Below are 23,090 nucleotides of genomic sequence, written 5' to 3' on the forward strand. Positions count from 1 at the left end.
ATACATAGACTTACTGCGGGATAAACTTTCAGGTTCTATAGCAGGCAAGTGCAACTGTGGCAACCAGATGAAGTGAACAAAAAATAGCGCTGCTTCCTTTGCTGCAACAAATTTTGGGTGTAATGTGAACATCTTCAAAGGACAATCTGAGAAACTACAGACCATTCAACATCCTCACTTTTGCTCCTGGGAAAATCATGGGGTAATTCTTCTTGGAACACACTTTTGGTCCTATGAAGAAGAAGGTGACTGGGAGCAGTCAGCATAAATTTACCAAAAGTAAATTATTCCTGGCCAGCCTGTATCTGTCATGAAATCACTGGATTTGTGGATGAAGGAAGAGCAGCAGATGCCATTTACATGAACTTTAGCAAGACTTTCAACACTGTCTTCCATTGTATTGTAGCCAAGTTATGGCTTTACAGTCTGGATGGATGGACAACTAGATGGATAAAAAGGCTGGTTGGATTATCAGGCTCAGAGAGTAGTGGTCAATGAGTCATATTCTCTCTGGAGTAGTCAGTGGGTCTACTCTACCCTGAAATACTGCAGGAAGAGGTGAAGGAGTGCTTACCCACCAGGTTTACAGATGACACCAAACTGGGGGAGGGAGAGGGGAAAGATACTCAGGGGCATAGACTGGCTGGAAGACTTGGCCAATAGGAACTGCATGAAATTCAACCAGGATGCAAACAAATGCAAATTCCTGCATGTGGCAAGGAATAACCCCTGGCAATGACACAAGCAGGGGACTGACTGGCTAGGTAGAAGCTCTGCGGAAGAGGATCTGGGAGTCTTGGTAGACAGCAAGCTGAGCATCAGTCTTCAGAGTGCCCTGGCAGCAAAGCAGCTCAACTGTATTCTGGGCTGTATAAACAGCACCATAGACAGTAAATCAAGGGAATTGTTTACCCTCCTCAACGTAGTATTCGTTAGACTGCACCTGCTTTGGGCAGGAGGTTGTACTTCAGATCTCCTGAGGACCTATCCAGCATAAATTATTCTATGAGTTTATAGAAGGTAAGGATAGGATTCGTGTGCCTATATGTCATTAGGTATTGACATTTTAGGTGCCCCAGAGCATCACACCTGGCTTCCTGCTCCCAGTAAGGAAGAGCATAATTTAACATATGTCTTGTACAGAAGTGTCAAATACCCTAAGACATACAAAATATTACTGTATGCCCATAAGTAATATGGGGCTTACTCCTTTAGTATATACCAGGCTAACCATGGTAGTTTTCTTTCCAGTCAAGGGAGAGTCACTAAATACAGTCCATGGAGTCTAAGAAGTAGTCAATCTCATTGTAATGACCCATTCAAAAGAGACAGATAAAGGAAATTCTAGATTACTAGGTCGTGTAAATATATAAATAGAGGAGCCAAATCCTGCCTATCGCAAGTATAAACCAGTGTTTTCCCTTTGGCGCAGATTCTGTGTGGATCTGATTTGCTTATCAGTTCTCAAAGTAAAGGTTCTTGTACTGCAACTTTGATCTAGTTGAAAAAAATGAGAGCAGTGTCACTGACCACAGGAGTCTCCAACCTCTCATGTTGGAGAATGAGGAGCAACTCAACATATAGACCTCACATTGGTCCCTAAAGAGAAAGAGGTTCATTTTTCCCATGCCACAGAAGAGGAAACAGTGCTCTCCTAGCCTTGTCTATTTCTTGATCTCTAACTTCCATAGAAAATTATTTCAATTATTTTTTATATGAAACTTCATTTTTTTTTCCTGCAAATTTCTGTTTTCATGCTTTAAAAGACATTTTTCCAATGACATTTCTTTTTCTTTTCATCATCAGTTATTTAGAACAAGCATCAAGAAAAAAATAGGCTGGTATGTTAATCTTTATCCTTTTCTCTCAAGTAAGTAGTGTTTTGTGTTTTAGCATTTATGTTAATGCACATTTATTATAGAAACAGCTTCTCTCACTCTCTGTCCTTCCTTCCTCTATTCCTTCCTTCCCTCCTTCCTGCCTTTCCACTTTTTAATTTTTCACTTTTTTATCATTTCCCTTCTTTCCTTTCTTCCTTCTTCCTCAGAGTTGGGTACCATGAGATTAATTTCCCCTAAGTGTACGTCCTGAGGTCAATACCAACAGCACAGCCCCTTTCCATAGTTTATCTCTATTGTCAATGTCTCTGTTGTCAACCACTCTTCGAATACAATTCACCTGAATTATTTTAGAGTCTACTTCAGGTGCTTCATGCTATGGAGAGGGAATCTTCTGTAGAATTCATTGATTAAAATCTGTATTTAATATTTGGATTGGTGAGACTCCTCTTACGAGTAAAGTGTAGCCATCTTGAAATTGACCTCACATGAGATTTTCCCTGCCTGTGACTTACAACAGAGCAGGCTGTTATCAAATCTCTCTGACAGTGTCTCCTGTGTAGAGCTTCATGGTTCATTGGCACCATAAAGTTTTTGCATACAGTGGGCAAAGTTTTGCCTAAGTAAGGGATGGAATCAGATCTTCTGATCCCAAATTGAACTAATCTGACGAGAATTGTTTGTCATTTTTTGATAATCACATTTCCCTAAAGTGTCTTTAATTGAGAAGTAAAAAAAAAAGACATTTTTAAGAAATGTTTAAGAAATGACATGTTTAAGAAATATTAAGAAATATTGCACACAAATATTTAATTCTAGAACATACACACCTACACATACACGTGTTTATATTCACATGTAAGCTATGAAATACTTTTGCTTTTATTTCTCTTCACAGCTATGCATATAGATAGACAGACAGAGATATGGAGGAACAGTAGAATATTGAAGTGGGCAATTAAGAAGTCATGGGGAAAAACAGTCTTCCCACCATGGAAATAATGGAGGTATGTTCAATCTACACTCTTTTAGTACAGCATATCCTTTTCTGTCTGCCCAAATCTTATATTAGAAACATATATCTAATACATATATAGAAAGAAAGATTATTATCAGCTAGACCGTGTTGATATGTTGCTATAAGCATAGATGAATGGATAGCTAAATATGTGTGCGTGTGTGTGTGTGTGCTCTCATAGCACATTAGTGAAAGGGATTAACCTCGCAGTTTACTACAAATATAGCATAATAGATGCATGTAAGCATTTACAAGTTATCTGCATGTGAAACAGTGAGTTTGTGCATTTATGTTGGTTGTGTCTAATCATGGGATTTCTGTCACCTCACTTAAAGAATCCAGAAGATAGGTCAGACTCATTGTAACTAAACTTAGTCGCTCAATAGAGTTAGTAAAAATAAATGCCTTTTGCAGTTTATCATAGAATCATAGCATAGGTGGGTTGGAAGGGACCTTTAAAGGTCACCTAGTCCAACCCCACTGCCATGGGCAGGGACATCTTCAACTAGATCAGGTTGCTCAGAGCCCCATCCAAACTGACCTTGAATGTTTCCAGGGATGGGGCATCTACCACCTATCTGGGCAACCTGGTCCAGTGTTTCACCACCCTCATTGTAAAAAATTTCTTCCTTATATCTAGTCTAAATCTACCCTCTTTTAGTTTAAAACCATTCCCCCTTGTCCTGTCACAACAGGCCCTGCTAAAAAGTTTGTCCCCATCGTTCTTATAAGCCCCCTTTAAGTACTGATAGGCTGCAATAAGGTCTCCCCGAAGCCTTCTCTTCTCCAGGCTGAATAACCCCAACTCTCTCAGCCTTTCTTCATAGGAGAGGCATTCCATCCCCCTGATCATTTCCATGGCCCTCCTCTGGACCCGCTCCAACAGGTCCATGTCTTTCCTGTGCTGAGGGTTGCAGAGCTGGACTCAGGACTCCAGGTGGGGTCTCACCAGAGCAGAGTAGAGGGGCAGAATCACCTCCCTCGATCTGCTGGCCACGCTTCTTTTGATGCAGCCCAGGATATGGTTGGCCCCATGGTTCACACAGGCCCCATATTATATGGCTTACGCTTCCACTTTATTATGTATAGTTATATGACTATAATCAGAGCTTAAACAGCTAGCATTGCATATAAGTTACTCCACTTTAGGCACTCATGGTGATATTCAGGCACCTATGTAGAGTGAGATAGTGCAATTTTAGCTGCCAGCGATATCTTAACCACTCACTTGGAGTTGGCAGATATAACACGGGACCCGCAGAAGATCTATGAAGGCCAGGCAGAGTACCACAAAAGGTCTAAAACAGCACTAGAGCTGCCTGTGTTTAAGTTCCGGAATTCCTCTTCTGTGCTAGGTATGATTAAGAAGTGAGACAGCAGGGATTGTCTAAAAATATGTTTTTGTTGAGGGATGATGAAGATAATGCCACCCAGCTTTCAGCTCTTGCTTCTGAAGGATGTAGAAACTTAAGGGTATAAGAAACTTACAGGCACTGTGCAGATGTCTTGGATAAGAGGGACCTGGACAGGCTGGGCCTGTGTGAACCTCATGAGGTTCAACAAGGCCAAGTGCAGGGTCCTGCACCTGGGTTGGGGCAACCCCCAGTATCAATACAGGCTGGGGGATGAAGGGATTGAGAGCAGCCCTCCCAAGAAGGACTTCAGGGAAATGGTGGATGAAAAGCTGGACATGAGCTGACAATGTTATATAAGGCCAGGTGAATCACTGTTTAGAGTCACAGATTGTATTAATTAGGGATTAATTTGGTCCATGCATAGGCTCTTGGTGATGTTTTGAGAGGCCCTTTGTTCTCTACCTGGCAGGTGTCACTCCAAAAAGTTCTGAATGTCCTGTAGAGTTTTTGCTCTGTATGAATGACCCAAATAACTACAGCATGCAAAAGACATTACACGTCTCACATATGGACACTGAAGGTGGGATTCAAGAGCCTAAACAGAGCCATAGGAAAGTATTTCAGATGTGCTAGAATGTTTCACAAATTCCTGCCACGTGTGACACAGAACCTAGGGAAATCTCATCATCTTCCAGACTGAGAGCTGAAAGGACAAGATATCTACAGCATCACAAAACATGGTTATGGTTAGGTACCCTGAATCACTAATACACAATTTAGACACCCACAGTGTGATTAATTCCACACTGTTTACTTAGAACAGGTTAACTTCATATTTGAATGTCCTCTTTTAGTCAAAGGAGAAAGACCAACACTTTGAGAAGGTAGATTCATTAATTGTATTGTGCTTTATGAGATATTGTCACTTCTTAACAGTGTTTGTGTCTCTCCATTAACTTTTATATTCACTACATAACCAGATTAGTCACGAGGAGATCCACCTACCGCATTTAAGCAGACACAGGTGCCTGTCTCAATCTTAAAGACTAACAACAGCACAGATGGAAGTACATCTAGAAATGATATAATAGGCATTTACAGGAAACAATTAATCGTTCTGTGAAGAAATTGACTTACACAAGGATGACTAACCTTAAGATTTAGTGAAATGGCTTAATTAATTGTGTCCCTAATAGTTCAGAGGCACTAAAGATCAGTGCCCAGAATAGTGTTACAACAGTATCTGGGTGAGTTTCAGATGAGGCGGAATGTGGAGGTTGGGTGAAAAACTCATGTAAACCAACAGACTATGGAAAAAAATTATCCTAAGCCTTCCATCCTTTCATGAATCTAGCACGTTTCAGATCATGCTGTGTTAGCATCATGAGATGCTTGAGGTCTGGATCAGAAATGTAACTCACAGTTGTGTGAGCAGGATCCTAATTGTATTTACAAAATACGGTCCTAGAAAAATCCTGCAGTCTACTTTAGAATATACCCTTTGTGCCTCAATAGTACTTTGTGAAGTTGCTATGTTGTTGCCATTGGTTGGTTTTTTTTCATTATGTATCACTTTTTTTTTTTCTCAATCCAGGCAGCTCTCATTGCAAACACAGATTTTCAAGTCACGGTCTGTGCATACAAGCTAGCTTGAGAGGATGTTCAAACTGCTGCTACATCTGCTTCTCCTGCAAAGTCTATAGCAGCTTCTGTATGATTCTCAGCATGCCCTCAAATAACCCGACCCATGTGATCGAATTAATTCTGGTTGGTTTTCCAGGTAAACAGGAAATCAAGCTGCTGCTCTTTTTTATGTTCTTCCTGGCTTATGTGCTGACAGTGACAGAAAATGCAATGATTGTTGTGCTTGTTTCGACAAATCTCCAGCTTCACAAGCCAATGTATGTTTTCCTGGGCAATCTTTCCTTTCTGGAGATCTGGTACGTTGCCGTCACAGTGCCCAAAGTGCTTGTGAGCTTGGTGACAAAGAGACAAGGCATCTCCTTCACAGGCTACATGGCTCAGCTATTCTTCCTGGCATTGGCCTGCAGTGAGTGCAGTCTCTTGGCTGTCATGGCCTACGATTGCTATGTGGCCATCTGCAACCCATTGCGTTACCCAATCATCATGGATCACACTCTTTGTGCGCGTCTGGCCATTTGCTCCTGGATGAGTGTCTTCCTGATTTCCATAGGGAAGGTTTACTTCATTTCACGTCAGACCTGCTGTGGGCCCAATGTCATCAACCACTTCTTTTGTGATGTCTCTCCCATACTGAAGCTAGCCTGCACCGACATGTCAGCAGCTGAGCCTATGGATTTCTTACTGGCCCTGCTCATCCTTCTTGTACCATTCATTGTGATTATGGTCTCCTATGTGTGCATCATCTCTGCTGTCTTGGGCATTTCCTCAGCCCAGGGGTGTTACAAGGCCTTCTATACCCATGCCTCTCACGTCTCAGTGGTCACGGTGTTCTATACAGCCTCCCTGTTTATCTATGCTAGGCCCCAAGCTATTGATTTCCTTCAGCTCCTACAAACTGGTTTCTGTGGTATACACTGCCCTGACACCCCTTGTCAACCCGGTCATCTATTGCCTAAGGAACCAGGAATTCAAAGTTGCTCTTAGGAATTTCATCTAGGGTCTTCCTTATTTATTTAACTCCCTTTCTACTCTGTAAAAGTGATTTCTACAGGTCATAATAAATTACCTAGTGTTCATCTCTAAGATTTGGGAGATTTGGGACATCCTGAAGAAAGAGAGGAGAGAGTTCAGAGGAATGCGCACCACCTCCCATGAGGAAAGCAAGTGGTCGGGGGACAGAGCCTAACAACAGGGCAAAATGAAAATGAGGACATCTGCGGGTCTCAGAACCTGCTCCCAGTTTCTCTCTTCCTATCCCCGTCCAAGCCTTACTTAGTCTCAGAACCCTATCCAGATCTAAGGTCCCTAAGCTGGCAATAACTTTTTCTCTCTGTTCCCACTAAAGATACTCTATTTAGTAGTACTAATTCTGAGAAGTCCTTAGGGTAACCTACACCTGTATCATAGAATCTAGAACAGAATCACAGAGTAATGTAGATTAGAAGGTAATCTAAGAGGTCTATAGGCCAACTTCCTGCTCAAAGCAAGCCCAATTAGATCGGGAACTTGTTCGGGTGAGTTTGCATACCTCCAAAGATGTAAATGCCATCACTTAGCTAGGTCCCTTATTCCAGTGTCTGATCACTGTCAGGATCACAGAAAGGCTGAGCTTGGAAGCGACATCTGGAGATCATCTAGTCCAGCGTTCCTGCTTGAATAAAGATCAACTACAGCAGGTTGCTCTGGGTCATGTCCAGTCAGGTTTTGAATATCTCCACAGATGAAGACTCCACAACCTCCCTCAGAATCCCATTCCAGTGTTCAACAGCCCTCAGAGTAAAAAAGATTTTTCTTAGGTTTAAAAGGAATGTCCTGTATTTCAGTTTGTTCTCATTGCCTCTTGCCCTGTTGCTGGGCACCACTGAGAAACATCTGGCTCCATCTTCTTTACTACTCTCATCAGGTATTTATACATACTGACAAGACTCCCCCTGAGCCCTTTCTTCTCCACGTCAAACAATCCCAGCTCTCCTAATCTTTCCTCATATGGAAGATACTCCAATTGCTTAATCATCTTAATGGCCCTTCTCTGGACTTGCTCCAGTATTTCCATGTGTTTTGTATGCCACGGAGCCCAGAACTGAACACAGTATGCTAGATGTGGATTCATAAGCACTGACTAGAGTGTAAGGACCATGACCCTCAACCTGCTGTCTATGTTCTTTCTAATGCAGCTGAAAAAGCTGTTGGCTTTCTTTTTGCAAGGCTGCATCGGTTCTCAACTTCTTGTCCACGTGGATACACAGGCCCCTTTTCGCAAAGGTGCTTTCCAGACAACAGGTCCCCATAAAGTATTGGTGAATGGGATTATCCCTCCACAGTGTCAGAGTCTAACGCTCTCTGACCATGTTCTTTTAGATATTCCTCACATGGACCGTTTAATGTCTTATTTGAAGTTATAAGACATTACACAGGATTTTGATTTAGCGTGATACAACAATGTTCTTAAATCACAATACAAGTATAAACTGCACATAGCAGAGAGTAGCAATTGGAATACCCAGATGAATCACAATGCAACCATGAATATTATTACCGTTCTCTATAATATGCTCACTGTCACATTGGCTGGTCACAACCAGGTTCATTGGCTGGTCACAACCAAGTGCAGGACTTAGCGTTTCCCCTTGCTGAACTTCGTAAGATACCTATCTGCCTATTTCTCCAGCCTGTCAAGGTCCCTCTGAGCACAACCATCTAGTTTAGCAAACACCTCTCACAGTTTTGTATCATATGCAAACTTTTTGACAGTGCACTCTGTCCCATCATCCAGGTCATTAATGAATATGTTAAAAAATACTCACTCCAGTGTTGACCCCTGGGGCACACTGCTAGTGACGAGCCTCCATCTGGAATTTGTGCCGCTGATCACAACCTTTCAAGCCTGGCAATTCAGCCAGTTTTCAATCCACTTCACTGTCCACTTATGTAACCCACTCTCCATGAATATATCTATGAGGATATTATGGGACACAGTGTCAAAAGCCTTGCTAAAGTCAAGGTAAAAAACATGCACTGCTCTCCCCTTACCCACTGAACTAGTCATTTCATTGTTGTTGCGAATGAGTGGTTTAGAGGCCGCTTAAAGAATCACGGTCAAAGGTATTAGCAGGAACTGCTTTTAATAGAAATTTATAAAAGCGCGACTTAACAGAATTCGATGGCAAGGTTCACTCTATCACTTACTACATGGATTAAGTATACAAAGGAAAACCATGTTAGAATTGAACTAGAATGATTTATACAGAGACCGAGGATGAAAAGGGTAAGGGAGACCCTCCTGTTGAGTCACGAGGTTCAGAGAAGACCCCCTTGCTTTCTAAACACCTGAAGGAGCTTAGGTGGGATGTGGCTCGATCCAATCTTAGTCTCACACTTGGACAACGGTTTATGTCTAATACAAAAAGGGTGAGGAGACCCTCCCGTTGAATTATGAGGTTCAGAGTAGACCCCCTTGCTTTCTAAACTCCTTCTCAGAGAGGAGTCTAGGTGCGGCTGGATCTACCCCTAGTCTCAGACTTGGTCAACGGTTTATGTCTAAGGGATTAGAGGTGTCTAGCAGCAATCTAAAATACATTCATAGTTTTAAGCTGGATCACAAGATTTTAGAAGCACTTGATCATTGATTAATTTAACATTTACAAAGTAAGTTAATAGAATTTACTACAATCACTACAGTGACTTAATTGCAGATTATGCTTACTATTGGTTATCTCCATCAATTCACACACACACACACACACAAGGACCCAGAGATAAAGGTACCTGTTAAAAATTCCCCTCGAGTCCCGTGAAATACCCACACTAAATGTCTTGACATTTCTCAATGGGCAAAGGGTTAAGCCTCGAGGAGTGTTTCAGCCGAGGAGTGTTTCAGCCCAGGTCACGATGGTCCTCCAAATATCGCAAACTCAAGAGTTCGTGAACTCTGAGAGGCGTCCCACTCAGGGAGAGATTCTGGGTGCAGCCCACTGCAGTCCAGGAGAGCTCAAAGGGTTTCACTTAGCGCTGCTGTTTATAGGTTCACAAGATGATTAGCATCAGTAAATTGCCATCCTGGCCACAATCCGGAACAGTAACAATGGTACTGTTCCACTTGAGCTACGATCCAGGTAGGGAATGTTTCAAGGCTGTCAGGGATGATGAATTATTCCCACTATCATTCCCTACCTTGGTCAGGCAACAGGTGTTCCTGGTACGGTCAGCGCCGCTCCCCACCTTCGCCATGCAAGGGTGCCTGGTACAGCCAAGGGAAGCTTAACCTCCCAACTCATTACACAAAGGCTAAGGCCTAACGGGAATTCCTGAGATCGTAGAGTGGTCCAGGGGAGAGGGGGAATGCACCATCACATTTGCGGAAGTCCATCAGGTTGATCAGGCATGATTCCCCTTTTATACATCCATGCTGACTACTATCAACCACTTTCTTGTCCTTCATATGGTTGGAAATGGCTTCCAGGAGGGTTTGTCCAATCACCTTCCCAAGAATGGAGGGGAAGGCTGACTGGCCTGTAGTTACCCAGATCTTCCTTCTTGCCCTTCTTGAAGGCAAGAGTGACATTTGCATTCTTCCGGTCCTGAGGAACCTCCCCAGATCACAATGACCTTTCACGGACAATTAAGAGTGACCTTGCAATGATGCTGCCCAGCTCCCTCAGCACTTATGGGTACATACCATCAGATCCCATGGACTTCTGCAGGTCTAGTTTGTTTAATGTTCCCTAACCTGATCTTCCTCCACTGAGGGTAAGTCTGCCCTGCTCCAGACTTCCCATGGGTCTCAGGGTCCTGGGATTCCTGAAGGCAAATCTTATCAATAAACATCAAGAAGAAGAAAGCATAACCTAACCTTTTCCATCTCCTTTGTAACCAGGTCCCCTGACCCATTCAGCAGCAGGCCTACGTTCTCCCTAGTCTTCTTTTTACTGCTGATATACTTGCAGAAGCCCTTCTTGTTGCTCTTCTTATACCTCTCCAGATTCAGCTCCAGAGTAACTTTTGTTATCCTAACCCAAACCCTGCAACATGAGACAGTGTCTCTGTGTTACTGCCGGGACACCTGACCCTGCTTCCACTTCTTGTATGCTCCCCTTCTGTGTTTAACTTCAGTAAGGAGCTCCTTGTTCACAAACACGTGCCTCCTGCCACCTTTGCTTGACTTCCTGCACATGGGGATAGACTGTTCTGGAGCTTGGACGAAGTGGACCTTGAAAATCAAAAGCTCTCCTGGACCCCTCTTCTCTCCAGAATGGTCTCCCAGTGGATTCTTCGAAGCAAGTCCCTGAACAGGCAAATTCTGCTCTCCTAAAGACCAGAGTTGTGATCTTGCTATTTGCCTTGTTCCCTTCTCTCAGGCTTCTGAACTCCACCATTTCATGGTCACTTCAGTCAAGGCTGCCCCTGACCTTGACATCCCCAACCAGTTCGTCTTTCTTTGTAAGTATGTGGCCCAGCAGACCACCTTGCCTCATCAGCTTCTCAAATACCTGAGTGAGGAAGTTAGCATCAATGCATTTCAGAAATCTTCTGGATTCCTTGTGCCATGCTGTGTTGCCCTTCTAGCAGATATTGGGGTTGTTTAAGTCCCCCATGAAGACCAGGACCTGCAAATGTCAGGCTTTTTCCAGCTTACTGATGAAAGCTTCATGTAGTTCTTTGTGTAGGTGGTCTGTAGCAGACACCAACCACAATGTCTCCCACGCTGGTCTGCCCTCTAATCCTAAACTGGCTTCAATCAATGACACAGAACAGCAATATCATAGAAAAGAAGAGCTTTTCTGGCCTGAGCTCTAGACAACTCTTCTGTAACTCACTGATATTTAAAATTCTTTTTCAAAGATTACAGCATCCAGCAAACCTGTAATTATTTTTAAAAATGTGTGTGTGTCTCCAGCCTCTGGGAGCAGTGGAGGAAAAAGTATCAACAGCACTGACAAACAGTGACCTACAAAGGAGTAAAAGAAGGAATAGAAGACAATGAAGAAAAAAGCCTACAATAAAACCAACAAAAAACAGTATAAAGAGGTGAAGTGTTTCAGGTTCTCTTGAAGAAACATTAATACAGAGAACAATTCTGTCTGGTCTTACAGATTCCATCTTCCTTTTGTACATTGATGAATAAGAAAGACTTTTTCTGTGGAAGAATAAATTGTCTTGCTTGATTCAGATATAGGTCTGAATGCAATCGCTTGATCCATGGGTTCCTTCATTTATGAGGAAGGAAAATATATAAAACAGATACAAATCTTTTCAATTTCAACTTTAAACTCAGGAGTCATTGAGCAAATTCTCCTAGGAGCTATTTGCAAGCACATGAAGGACAGGAGCATGATGGGAAACAACCATCCAATTAAAAATTGTGCCTGACCAACCTGATTGCCTTCTATGAGGATATGATTGTCTTTGTAGATTAGCAGAGAACCGTGGATATTGATTTCCTTGACTGTAGCCTTTAAGATGGTCCTCTAAATTATATTTATAGTCATATTGGTGGAGCATGGGCTGAATAAATGGACTATGAGATGGGTGGAAAATTGGCTGGACTGTAAGGCTGAAAACGTTATGATCAGTGGTACAAAGCCCACATGAAGGCCAGTCACCACTGGTATCCCAGTCATGAAAACTCCGGTCAACACTCTTTAACATCCTTATCACTGATCCAGTTAAGGGATAGCATGTACTCTCAAAAAGTTCATGCATGATACCAAATAAGAGAGAGGTCAATACTCAGGAGGACATGACGGCTATTCAAAAGGACCTTGAAAGCCTGGACAAATGAGCTGACAGGAACCTTGTGAAATTCAACAAGGGCAAATTCATGAAGTTCAGTAAAGGCAAAGGTAAGCATTAAATTCACACAACCAGGCAGGCTGTGGGCCAATGGGTAGAAAACAGCTTTGCAGTGATTCTTCCACTATACTCTGCGCTTGCGAGACCTTATCTGCAGTACTGCTTCCAGATTTGGGCTCTTCAGAACAAGAAAGTGACTGACATCCTGGAATGAGTCTAGTGGAGGGCCACAAAGCCGGTTAGAGATCTGAAGTATGCGATGTACAAGGAGAGGTGGACAGCTGGATTTCATCATCCTTCAGGAAGAGAAGGTGAAGGATTGATCTTCTTCTACCTAATGGTACACAGTTAAGATGAGAAGCATCAGATGCAAGTTGCAACATAGGAAACTCCAGGCAGATATAAGGAAAAACTTTATCACCCTGAGAAACAGCATTCAACAGACACAGCTGTTTGTGTGCACCGAATGGGGCCAGAAATTCTGCTGAATGTCATGTGCATGTGGTGATGTGCCACAGGGCATGGTGCCCAGCACAAACTGGAGCAACCAGCCTTGTGTTGTGGTTTAACCGCGGTAGGCAGCTAAGCCCCAAACAGCTGCTTGCCCACTCCCCCATTAGCAGGATGGGGGAAAGAATCAGAAGGGTAAAAGTGAGAAAACTCATGGGTTGAGATAAGGACAGTTTAATAGGTAAAGCAAAAGCTGCACGAGCAAGCAAAGCAAAATAAGGAATTAATTCACTACTTCCCATCAGCAGGCAGGTGTTTAGGCCTTTCCAGGAAAGCAGGGCTTCATTATACCTAATGGTTGCTTGGGAAGGTAAACACCATAACATCGAACGTCCCCCACTTCCTCCTTCTTTCCCCTAGCTTTTATTGCTGAGCAAGATGTCTTATGGTATGGAATATCCCTTTGGTCAGTTGGGGTCATCTGTCCCAGCTGTGTTCCCCTCCCAACTTCTTGTGCACCTCAAGCCTACTCACTGCAGGGGCAGCGTGAGAGGCAGAAAAGGCCTTGACGCTGTGTAAGCACTGCTCAGCAATAGCTAAAACACTGGTGTATTATCAACACTGGTTTGGTCACAAATCCAAAATATGGCACTATATGAGTTACTATGAAGAAAATTAACTCTATCCCAGCCGAACCCAGTACACCTTGGAACTGCAGCGGTCTTAACTCAGACCAAGCTCCCAAGGGAGGATGCAGATCTCCAGGTATCAGGCTACAGGGAATTCTTGGTGCCTGTCTCTGAGGCTGGTGGAGGGGAGGTGGTGTCCTTGTCTGCAGGAAGCGTACAGTGGTTGAGGATCTGTGCCGCCAAATTAAGGAGCTGTGGGACGAGGTCAACAGGTTATGTAGCACCAGAGATGGTAAAAAAGCAGCTGACGGGTTCTTCTCCAAGACAAGAGTTACAAGAGACTGAATCCCCAACTGTACAGAAGAAGGGACAGGCAGATTCAGTGCTTATTGGATTGGGCAGTGGAAACTCTCTCTACATAAAAAAATCAATTGACTGCACAGAGCTGTCTTTGAAAATGAGTGATGAACAGGTTGAGAGCTTGTGGGCAAAAATTAGGGGCCAAGCCAACAAAGGAAACCTTGTCGTTGGTGTTTACTACAGGCCGCCTGACAAGGGGAGCCTGTTGACGAAGCGTTCTTACTTCAACCACAGGAAACATCGCGCTTGCAATCTCTGATCCTGCTGGGGGACTTCAATCACCCTGACATCTGTGGGAAAAGCAGCACAGCAAGCTGTAAGCAGTCCAGGAGACTCCTGGGGTGCGTTGAGGGTAATTTCATAATCCAGGTGATAGACAGCTCGACCAGAGAAGTGTTACTGGACCTGTTGCTTACCAACACGGAAGAACTAACTAGAGATGTCAAGACTGGTGGCAGCCTGGAATGCAGTGATCATGCTCTGGTGGAATTCACATCTTGAGGGATATGGGCCAGGTGAAGGGTAGGGCGGGACGCTGAATCTTAGGAGAGCAAACTTTCAATTGTTTAAAGAATTAGTGGATGGGACCCCCTGGAAAACTGCCATCACGGACAAAGGAGCAGAACAGGGCTGGCAGTTATTTAAGGATATTTTTCTCAGAGCACAAGAGCTCTTGATTCCCAGGTGTAAGAAATCAGGCAAGGAAGGCAGGAGGAGATCAGCATGGCTCAATAAGGACTTCCTAGTCAAACTAAAGTAAGACGGAAATGAACAGGCAGTGGAACCAGGGACATGTATCCTGGGAAGAATATATGGACGCTGCCCAGATGTGTAGGGATGGGATCAGGAATGCTAAGGCACATTTGGAGCTGAATTTGGTAAGGGATGCAAAGAATAATACAAAAGGCTTCTAGAGGTACATTGGCCAGAAAAGGAAGATTTTAAAAAATGTACCCTCTCTGCCCCTTGATAAAGAAGACAGGAGAGTTGGTGACAACTGACATGGAGGAGACTAAGGTACTCAGCAATTTTTTTTGTCACAGTTTTCAATGGGAATCTCTCTTCCCACATCTCCCAAGCCCCTGAACTTCAAGGCAGGGACTGGGGGAACAAAGTTGCTCCCATTGTAAGAGAATATCAGGTGCAAGACCATCTGAGGAACTTGAAAACACACAAGTCCACGGGACCGAATGAGATGCATCCCAGGGTCCTGAGGCAATTGGCTGATGTAGTAGCCAAGCCAATCTTTACATATTTCAAAAGTCATGGCAGTCAGGCAAAGTCTCCAGTGATGGGAAAAAGGGAAGCATCACTATTACGATTTTTAAAAAGGGTAAAAAGGAGGACCCTGGGAACTACCGACAAGTCAGCCTTACCTCCATGACTGGTAAGATCATGGAACAGATCCTCCTGGAAGATACGTCAAAACATATAGAAGACAGGGAGGTGATTAGAGACAGCCAATGTGGCTTCACCAAGGGCAAATCATGTGTGAGTACTGTAATGACCTTCTATGGTGGAACGACTGCCTCAGTTGAGAAGGGAAGAGCTATGGATGTCATCTACCTGGATTTCTGTAAGGCCTTTGACACAGTCCCCCACAACGTCCTTACCTCTAAACTGGAGAGATATGAGTTTGATGGATTGACTGTTAGATGGGTAAGGAATTGGCTGGATAGCCATGTCCAAAGAGTTACAGTCAATGTCTCAATGTCCAAGTGGAAACCAGTAACGAGTGGTACCCCTCAAGGGTCCGTACTGGGACCAATATTATTTAATATCTTTATCAATTACATAGACAGTGGGATCGAGTGCATCCTCAGCAAGTTTGCAGATGACACCAAGCTGAGTGGTGCAGTTGATTCGCTAGAGAGAAGGGATGCCATCCAGAGGGACCTTGACAGGCTTGAGGAGTGGGCCCATGTGAACCTCATGAAGTTCAACAAGGCCAAGTGCAAGGTCCTGCACCTGGGTCAGGGCAATCCCTGCTATCAATACAGGCTGGGGGATGAAGGGATTGCAAGCAGCCCTGTGGAGAAGGACTTGGGGATACTGGTGGATGAAAAATTGGACATGAGCTGGGAATGTCTGCTTGCAATTCAGAAAGCCAATTGTATTCTGGGCTGTGTAATAAGAAGCATGGCAGCAGGTTGGGGGAGGTTAATTCTCCCCCTCTACTCCACTCTCATGAGACCCCACCTGGAGTACTGTGTTCAGCTCTGGGGTCCCCAATACAAGACAGACATGGACCTGTTAGAGTGGGTCCAGAGGAGGGCCACAAAAACGATCAGAGATCTGGAACACCTCTCCTATGAAGAAAGGCTGAGAGAGGTGGGGTTGTTCAGCCTGGAGAAGAGAAGACTCTGGGGGAAACTTATTGAAGCCTTTCAATATATACAGGGGGTTTCCAAGAAAGATGGAGAGAGACTTTTTACCAAGGCATGTAGTGACAGGACAAGGGGCAACAGTTTTAAATTGAAGGAAGCTAGACTTAGATTGGACATAAGGAAGAACTTTTTTTATGATGAGGGTGATGAGCCACTGGTACAGGTTGCCCAGAGAGGTTGTGGATGTCTGTCCTGGTTCCAGCTGGGACAGGGTTAACTTTCTTCCCAGTAGCTTGGGGGGTGTGCTGTGTTTTGGGTTCGGTGTGAAAGGAGCGTTGATGGCCCATTGATGCTTTGGCTGTTGCTGGGTGATGCTTGCACCGGGAGGGGGGAGCACAGCCGGGGTGGTGGATCCAGCTGGCCAATGGGGTATTCTATCCCATGTGACATCATGCTCAGTATAAAAACCAGGTGTGTGGGGGGACTCGCCCCACGTTTGTGACACGCAGTCGGCGGTCGGTTGCGTTGTGCATTGCCTGTTTTGTGTATTCTGTTATTGTTGTTGTTCTCATTGTTATTATTACAATGTTAATATGTTAATAATGTTATTATTAGTTTTATTTCAATTATTAAACTGTTTTTATCTCAACCCGGGAGCTTTCCTACTTGTGCCCTCCCGATTCTCTCCCCCATCCCACCGGGGGGGATGATTGAGCGGCTGCGTGGAGTTTATTTTTGCTGGCTGGGGTTAAACCACGACAATGTCCCTCATTGGAAGTGTTCAAAGTCATGTTGGACAGGGCTTTGAGCAACCTGATCTAGTGAAAGATGTCCCTGCCCACAGCAGGGTGGTTGGACCAGATGTCCTTTAAAGGTCCCTTCCAACCCAAACCATCCTCTGATTCTATAATTCCATGATTCTATGATGACAAAGATTTGAAGCTTATGACTTCTGGCAAGAGAAGAATGTTTCCTGCTCCACCTGCATGTCTGCAACTACAGAATAGGTTCCGTGCCCTGTTACCAGATGAGGGATTGGAAATTCTGTCCAAAGAATGAGAGTCATCTAAGCCTAAACCACTGAGCAGCACCAGGAGGAAGTGGCAGTGATAGTAATGGGGGGCATGCCTCTGTGGAGCGCAGCGACCCCCATCTGCCAACCTGACATTGTAAGGATGTTGTGGAGCGCCTGCTGAGACTTCTCCAGCCCTTGGACTATTACTCCCTGCTGCTTTTCCCTCTGGGTACCAACAATACTGCCAGGGGAAACCTGGAACTTATGAAGTGACAACATGATTCTTGGGTTGATGGTCAAGGACATGGGAGCTCAGGTGGTTTTCTCCTTGATCTTGCCAGGAGAGAGAATAGCTTGAGGATGAGTGGACTGATCCTGCAGGTCAACAACTAGTTGGGCAGCTGCTGTTGTTAACAGGGATTTAGCTTTTATGATTATGGGAGCAACTCTGACAATCAAGGACTGCATGAAAGAGGTGGGATCAACCTGATCAAATGGGTCAAAAGCATTTTTACCAACAGGCTGGTCACCCTGGTGACAATGCTTTTAACTAGGATTGATGGGGGAAGGAAATTACACCCCACAGTCAAGTGAGAAAGTGGTAGACCATGCTGAAAAGCATCTTCAACCAGGGTTGAAGATGATGTGGAAAGGAGAGACTCAGATACAATAAAACAGGGGTAAAGGGGACTGAAGCTGTTCATTCTTATACTATCCCACAAACGTCGCTTCAATTAAAACACTACACACTCCTCAGCTCTCCCTCTTACCCAGACTTAGGTATTTCCATTCCCTTCATTAGGTGTTTGTCAAAGAATTTCTACTAGGTTCAACTATACTTCACATTCAGATACCCGCATTTTCCTGCTTTACTTCGACTTTACTGAGCCCAGACTTCACACTCTTCAGTCTTTATTTTTGTAGAGGACTACTTGTATTTACTCTTTCTTCACTGCTGTGACCCACCCATGTACGGGGCCACCTGAGCTCTTGTCCCCAGAATCTCCAAATCAGATAGAAAAATCTTAGTGAAGCTTTTGAAACACTGGCGTTTCATTCCATTCCACAGGGAGTTCTACCACGTAGACTCATTCCCAGACATTCCTACTAACATCCCAAGCCACAGCACCTGTCCAGGCACTCCTACCCAGGTTTTTCATCCCCCTCAGAGATCCCCCTCCCTATACACACAAACAGAATCTGGGTTCCATGAGCTGGCCCTTCTGAGAAAAACATTTGTTCTGGCTATGGGGAAAGTTTGCTTGTTAAGGAATTAGATTTTTAAAAATATCACTCAGATATGGGTCTCACCAAACACAATAACCATGTTTAACAACAATTAAAAGAGACACCTTAACTCAGCATTTCAGCAGAGTTCCTTGCAAGAACAGTGAGGTAGCACATCAAAAGACACAGACAAATATCACACTTTAACACATAAACTGGGGGGGAGGGGGAAGGGTGAGCACAGCAGCCATCATTCATCTTATCAACCTATGTGTCCAAAAGAATCAGGCATCAAATCACATCACTTCTTTCCCAACATGAAATCCATCTGATTTAATTTAGGACAGTCATAGCATGAAAAAGGGTAACAGCACTATCATCCTGTCAGGTGAGTGAAATTTCCTTTGGATAAATGCATGAAGACTCTGCTAAATCATTCGTAAAAATGAGCCTTGTACAAGCTGGGACTGAAATGATTGACTTCTTTATATCAGAATAAGTGTGTGAATAAGTTATTCTAATAATAATTCTTATATGTAACATTTATAAATTAACACAGCTGGTCATTTATTAATTAACAATTAGACCTTTTACTTAAAGATGCAAAAATAATTAGGATTCACTAACAGAACTTATCAAGTCTGAAATAGACACCTGAGGAATAGCGAGGATAGCTGTAATGATAGTCCATCACAAACTAATCTATTGATACTCTATATTTGTTCATTTTCAGATTCCACCACCAGACTAACGATAATGAACTAAGCACAGAAAGAACATACAGGATTTGCTTTGACAGAGGAGGGACTATTTGATCTCACTGTCAGCAGCGCTCATTCAAGGATCCTGGCCCTGTCCCCAACTTTGAAAATGTCTTTCCATGTTTGAGACATCTGAACATAGATCTTGAAGAAAAGACACATGCTCCAATCTCCTCATGACTACAGTTTCCCAGCCCAACTAGGGCCTGATCACTGGAAACTGTTATTTTCCTGTGAACTGAGTAAAACAGAAATAAAAGGCATTTGTCTTTCTCATTGAAGGACTAAGGCAGGACTGAGTAACACACAGGACTGAGATACTCCCTTGAGGAAGTTCCAGTACCCTCAATCTTCCCTGACGCAGAGAGAATTATTTCACTCAGACTCTTAGCCAAGTATATTCACCCCTCCATAGTCTAAGCTGGGTTTTTCATCAATCTAGGTGTGAGCTGAGTACCTAAACCCCACTCAGATTTGGCAGAGGTCCACTGAATGTTGCCAGTGAAGCTTAGGCAGCAATTCATGTTACCCTAGTGTAGACTTTCCAGTAACTGTGATGAAAAGCTCCCTTGTTTCCACTTATAGCAGTAGTTTGTAAGGCCTAGTTTTGACACCTAATTCAGGCAGCTACTTTAGAAAAGAATTGATATCAGGATCACGCTGTGGTCAATGGAGAGAAATCGTCATTTTTAGAAGCTGATTCATCCCTTCATAAAATGTTTGCAATTTTGCTTGTGTTTCCCCCCCCGCACCAAGTCAACTCCATTATCTTACGTTTTGTGTTACTTCAGATAAATTAAGCAAGGACCAAGTTAAGATGGATTTGTGTCATGGTTGAAAGCATTCTAAGTACAATTTTGCTTTTGTGAAGGATATTTTCATGTTTTATTAATTACATACTTCCAAAATTTTCAAGTTTTAATTAGAAAATTAAAACTGCAAATAAAACCTTTTCAGTGGAAAATTTCAAAAACTTTAATAGTTGTGTTTTGATACAGATTTATTATTCTGCTGTTCATCTCTGCTCTTTCTGACTGCTCATCTGTTCAATTTTTGAATTTTCAAATGTTTTGGCTAGATTTTTTTTCCTGAAAGTTTTAAAATGTTACGTTAAATATAAAAATTAACCCATGTGAATAGCAAAGGGGGGACTCGTCTTTTCCTCTAGATATCTTACAGTTAGGTGTCTAAGTCTAAGCTTGTTATATGGGCTTCATTTGTATCCAGCGGAGGATCTGGATGTCCCAGAAGGTTTCCCATCTTTGTATAAGATACATATAGAGGAAATGTCATATTACCAGCCCTATGGAAATGTTTTGTTCTATTGCCATGTATTTCTTCTTTATATGCTAGCTGTAGAAATTATATATAAACTCCCTAAACTTCTGTGGTAGTAATCTATTTTTTTTATAACTCTTTCTTGTCATGTTGATGCTGCTTTTTTCTGTTGCCTTCTTCTCATATCTTCTCTCTGTTCTTTGTGTTGTTACTTTGGCCTTGACAAAATAATTGGTGCTGTGTGGCAGTTATATTTCTTTGTTTCTCCTCAATCCTGTTGCATTTGTCCTGTATCTCCAGTCTCTCTAAAGCTCCTCTTTTGCTTATGGCTCTTCAAGAAGCGACTGCTTCCCATAACTGACAAAACAGCCAACGCCGGTTAGCAGAGAGGTAGGTATTAAATCTTTCATATTGATGAAGTTCTCTCAGAGGTAGTCAGGAACAGACATTTCTCCTAACTGTGTAAGGAGACACTTTTGAAAGACACCTACCTCAAGGGCGATCCCTGGCCCTTGAGCAATGTAATACTGTAAGTTTGTATGGCTTACCATTTGGCATATCAGAAGTGCACGTGGTAGTTTTGAGGCTGCAATGCCAGTTGAGATAGTGTTGGAAAAGTTTGTGATGTTAAAGGAAGTAACCCCAGTATAGCATCATCCCTGAAGCCTAGAGACAGTGATGCCTGGAGTGAAATATTCTTCATTTCCTCCTCAGAGGGAATTCATTTTCTCAACCAAAGGCAGTCAATGTACATGAAATATGGACAGGGGATCAGGAACAATGACTGAACTAATAAACTCAAGTATGTGACACTGTAGATGTATCTTACCTTAGGTGTATAAAACAGTGTTGTCCAGTCCTGGTATTGTCAACGGGAAAATGTGAGTTACCCCTGAGACTGATCCAGAAACTGGATGGTTGACTGTGACAGGTGGTAAAAATTACCTCTCCCTTTCCCTTTGTTTTTCCCTTCAGATAATTTTGAATAGCATTCCTTCACTGTATCTCCATTTCCCTATCCCCTCTATGGTTTCTGACAACAGGACTTTGGTAACTGAATTCATCATCCTAGGATTTCCCAATGTCAGGGAAGTCGAGCTGCTTCTCTTTGCTACCTTCCTTCTGATGTACGCACTGACCTTCACAGAGAATGTGGCCATCATCTTGGTCACTGCCATGGACTACCGCCTTCATACTCCAATGTATTTTTTTATCAGCAATCTCTCCCTCCTAGACATTGGCTACACTACTGTGACAGTGCCCAAGATGCTGGCTAACATTGCTATTCAGTCACAGACCATCTCTATCACTGGCTGCTTCACACAGTTGTACATCTTCTTCGTCCTTGGCTCAGCTGAATGCTTCCTACTGACTAGCATGGCCTATGATCACTACCTGGCCATTTGCAATCCATTGCATTACACCACCATTATGGATTGCAGAGCTTGTTTATGGCTTGCTCTGGGGTGTTGGTTGGGTGGCTTCCTTGCACCTGCCCTTCCCACTGCCTTCATCTTCTGCCTGCATTTCTGTGGTTCCAACATCATCAACCAATTCTTCGGTGACTCCACCTTTGCTGGAGCTCTCGTGCCAAGACATCTTTGAAATTGAAGTCATCAACTTTCTGGCAGGCACAATAGTACTAATGAGCTCCTTCATCCTCACCGTGATCTCCTACATCTTCATTGTGGCCACCATCTTGCACATACCCACAGCTGAAGGACGCAGCAAAGCCTTCTCTACCTGTGCCTCCCATCTGACCATTGTCACCATCTTCTACGCGACTACCATCTTCATGTACATTCGCACCAAGACCATCCAGACTTTTGATCTCAACAAGACTGTCTCTGTCTTTTACTCTGTGGTTACCCCAGTTCTGAACCCTGTCATCTATAGCCTAAGGAACAATGACATCAAGCAAGGCATGAGGAAAGAAATTCTGAAGTAAAAGGACACTTTCTTCATGTAAGATTGGCTTGAGGAGTAGTATGTGAAACTGGGAGAAACTGGGAGCTACTGGAAAACCATGTTTTTCTTCAGAGCTTTCAAGCACATCAGTGAGGTAGCAAACACCCTGTACATGAAGTTTCATCATAGACAATTTGAATTCAAAATTTCATTTCAGCTTCTTCGCCCTTCAGAGAAGATATTAATCTTAACTCTCTTTAGTCATCTAGAAGTCAGTTGTCTACATCTAAGCTAGTCATCCAGGCTCCCACTGCTATCAGTGAAGATGGACCAGCACCTTGAAAGTGTAATTCACCACAGCTTAAGGTTGGTGTCACCCTTCAAATGTTTCTGTTCCTGTCCATTGAGTAAATGTCGTGGTTTAACCCTAGCCAGCAACTAAACACCACACGGCCGCTCCGGTAGCATGGGGGCGAGAATCAGGAGGGCAC

The 23,090-nt window shown here is 43.4% G+C and overlaps 1 protein-coding gene and 1 pseudogene across 1 annotated transcript; both read left to right on the forward strand.

The window, feature by feature from the left end:
• Positions 1-5,936: 5,936 nt before the first annotated feature.
• On the forward strand, positions 5,937-6,852 carry LOC142091654 (olfactory receptor 6B1-like). Its single transcript, XM_075171050.1, is given in 2 exon segments — positions 5,937-6,731; positions 6,733-6,852. Coding segments are annotated over 2 exon segments (915 nt in total).
• Positions 6,853-21,717: 14,865 nt separating this feature from the next.
• LOC142091655 (olfactory receptor 6F1-like) lies at positions 21,718-22,639 on the forward strand (annotated as a pseudogene).
• The last annotated feature ends 451 nt before the right edge of the window (positions 22,640-23,090 follow it).

This window comes from Calonectris borealis, chromosome 22, assembly GCF_964195595.1.
Source record: "Calonectris borealis chromosome 22, bCalBor7.hap1.2, whole genome shotgun sequence".
Taxonomy (NCBI): Eukaryota; Metazoa; Chordata; class Aves; order Procellariiformes; family Procellariidae; genus Calonectris; species Calonectris borealis.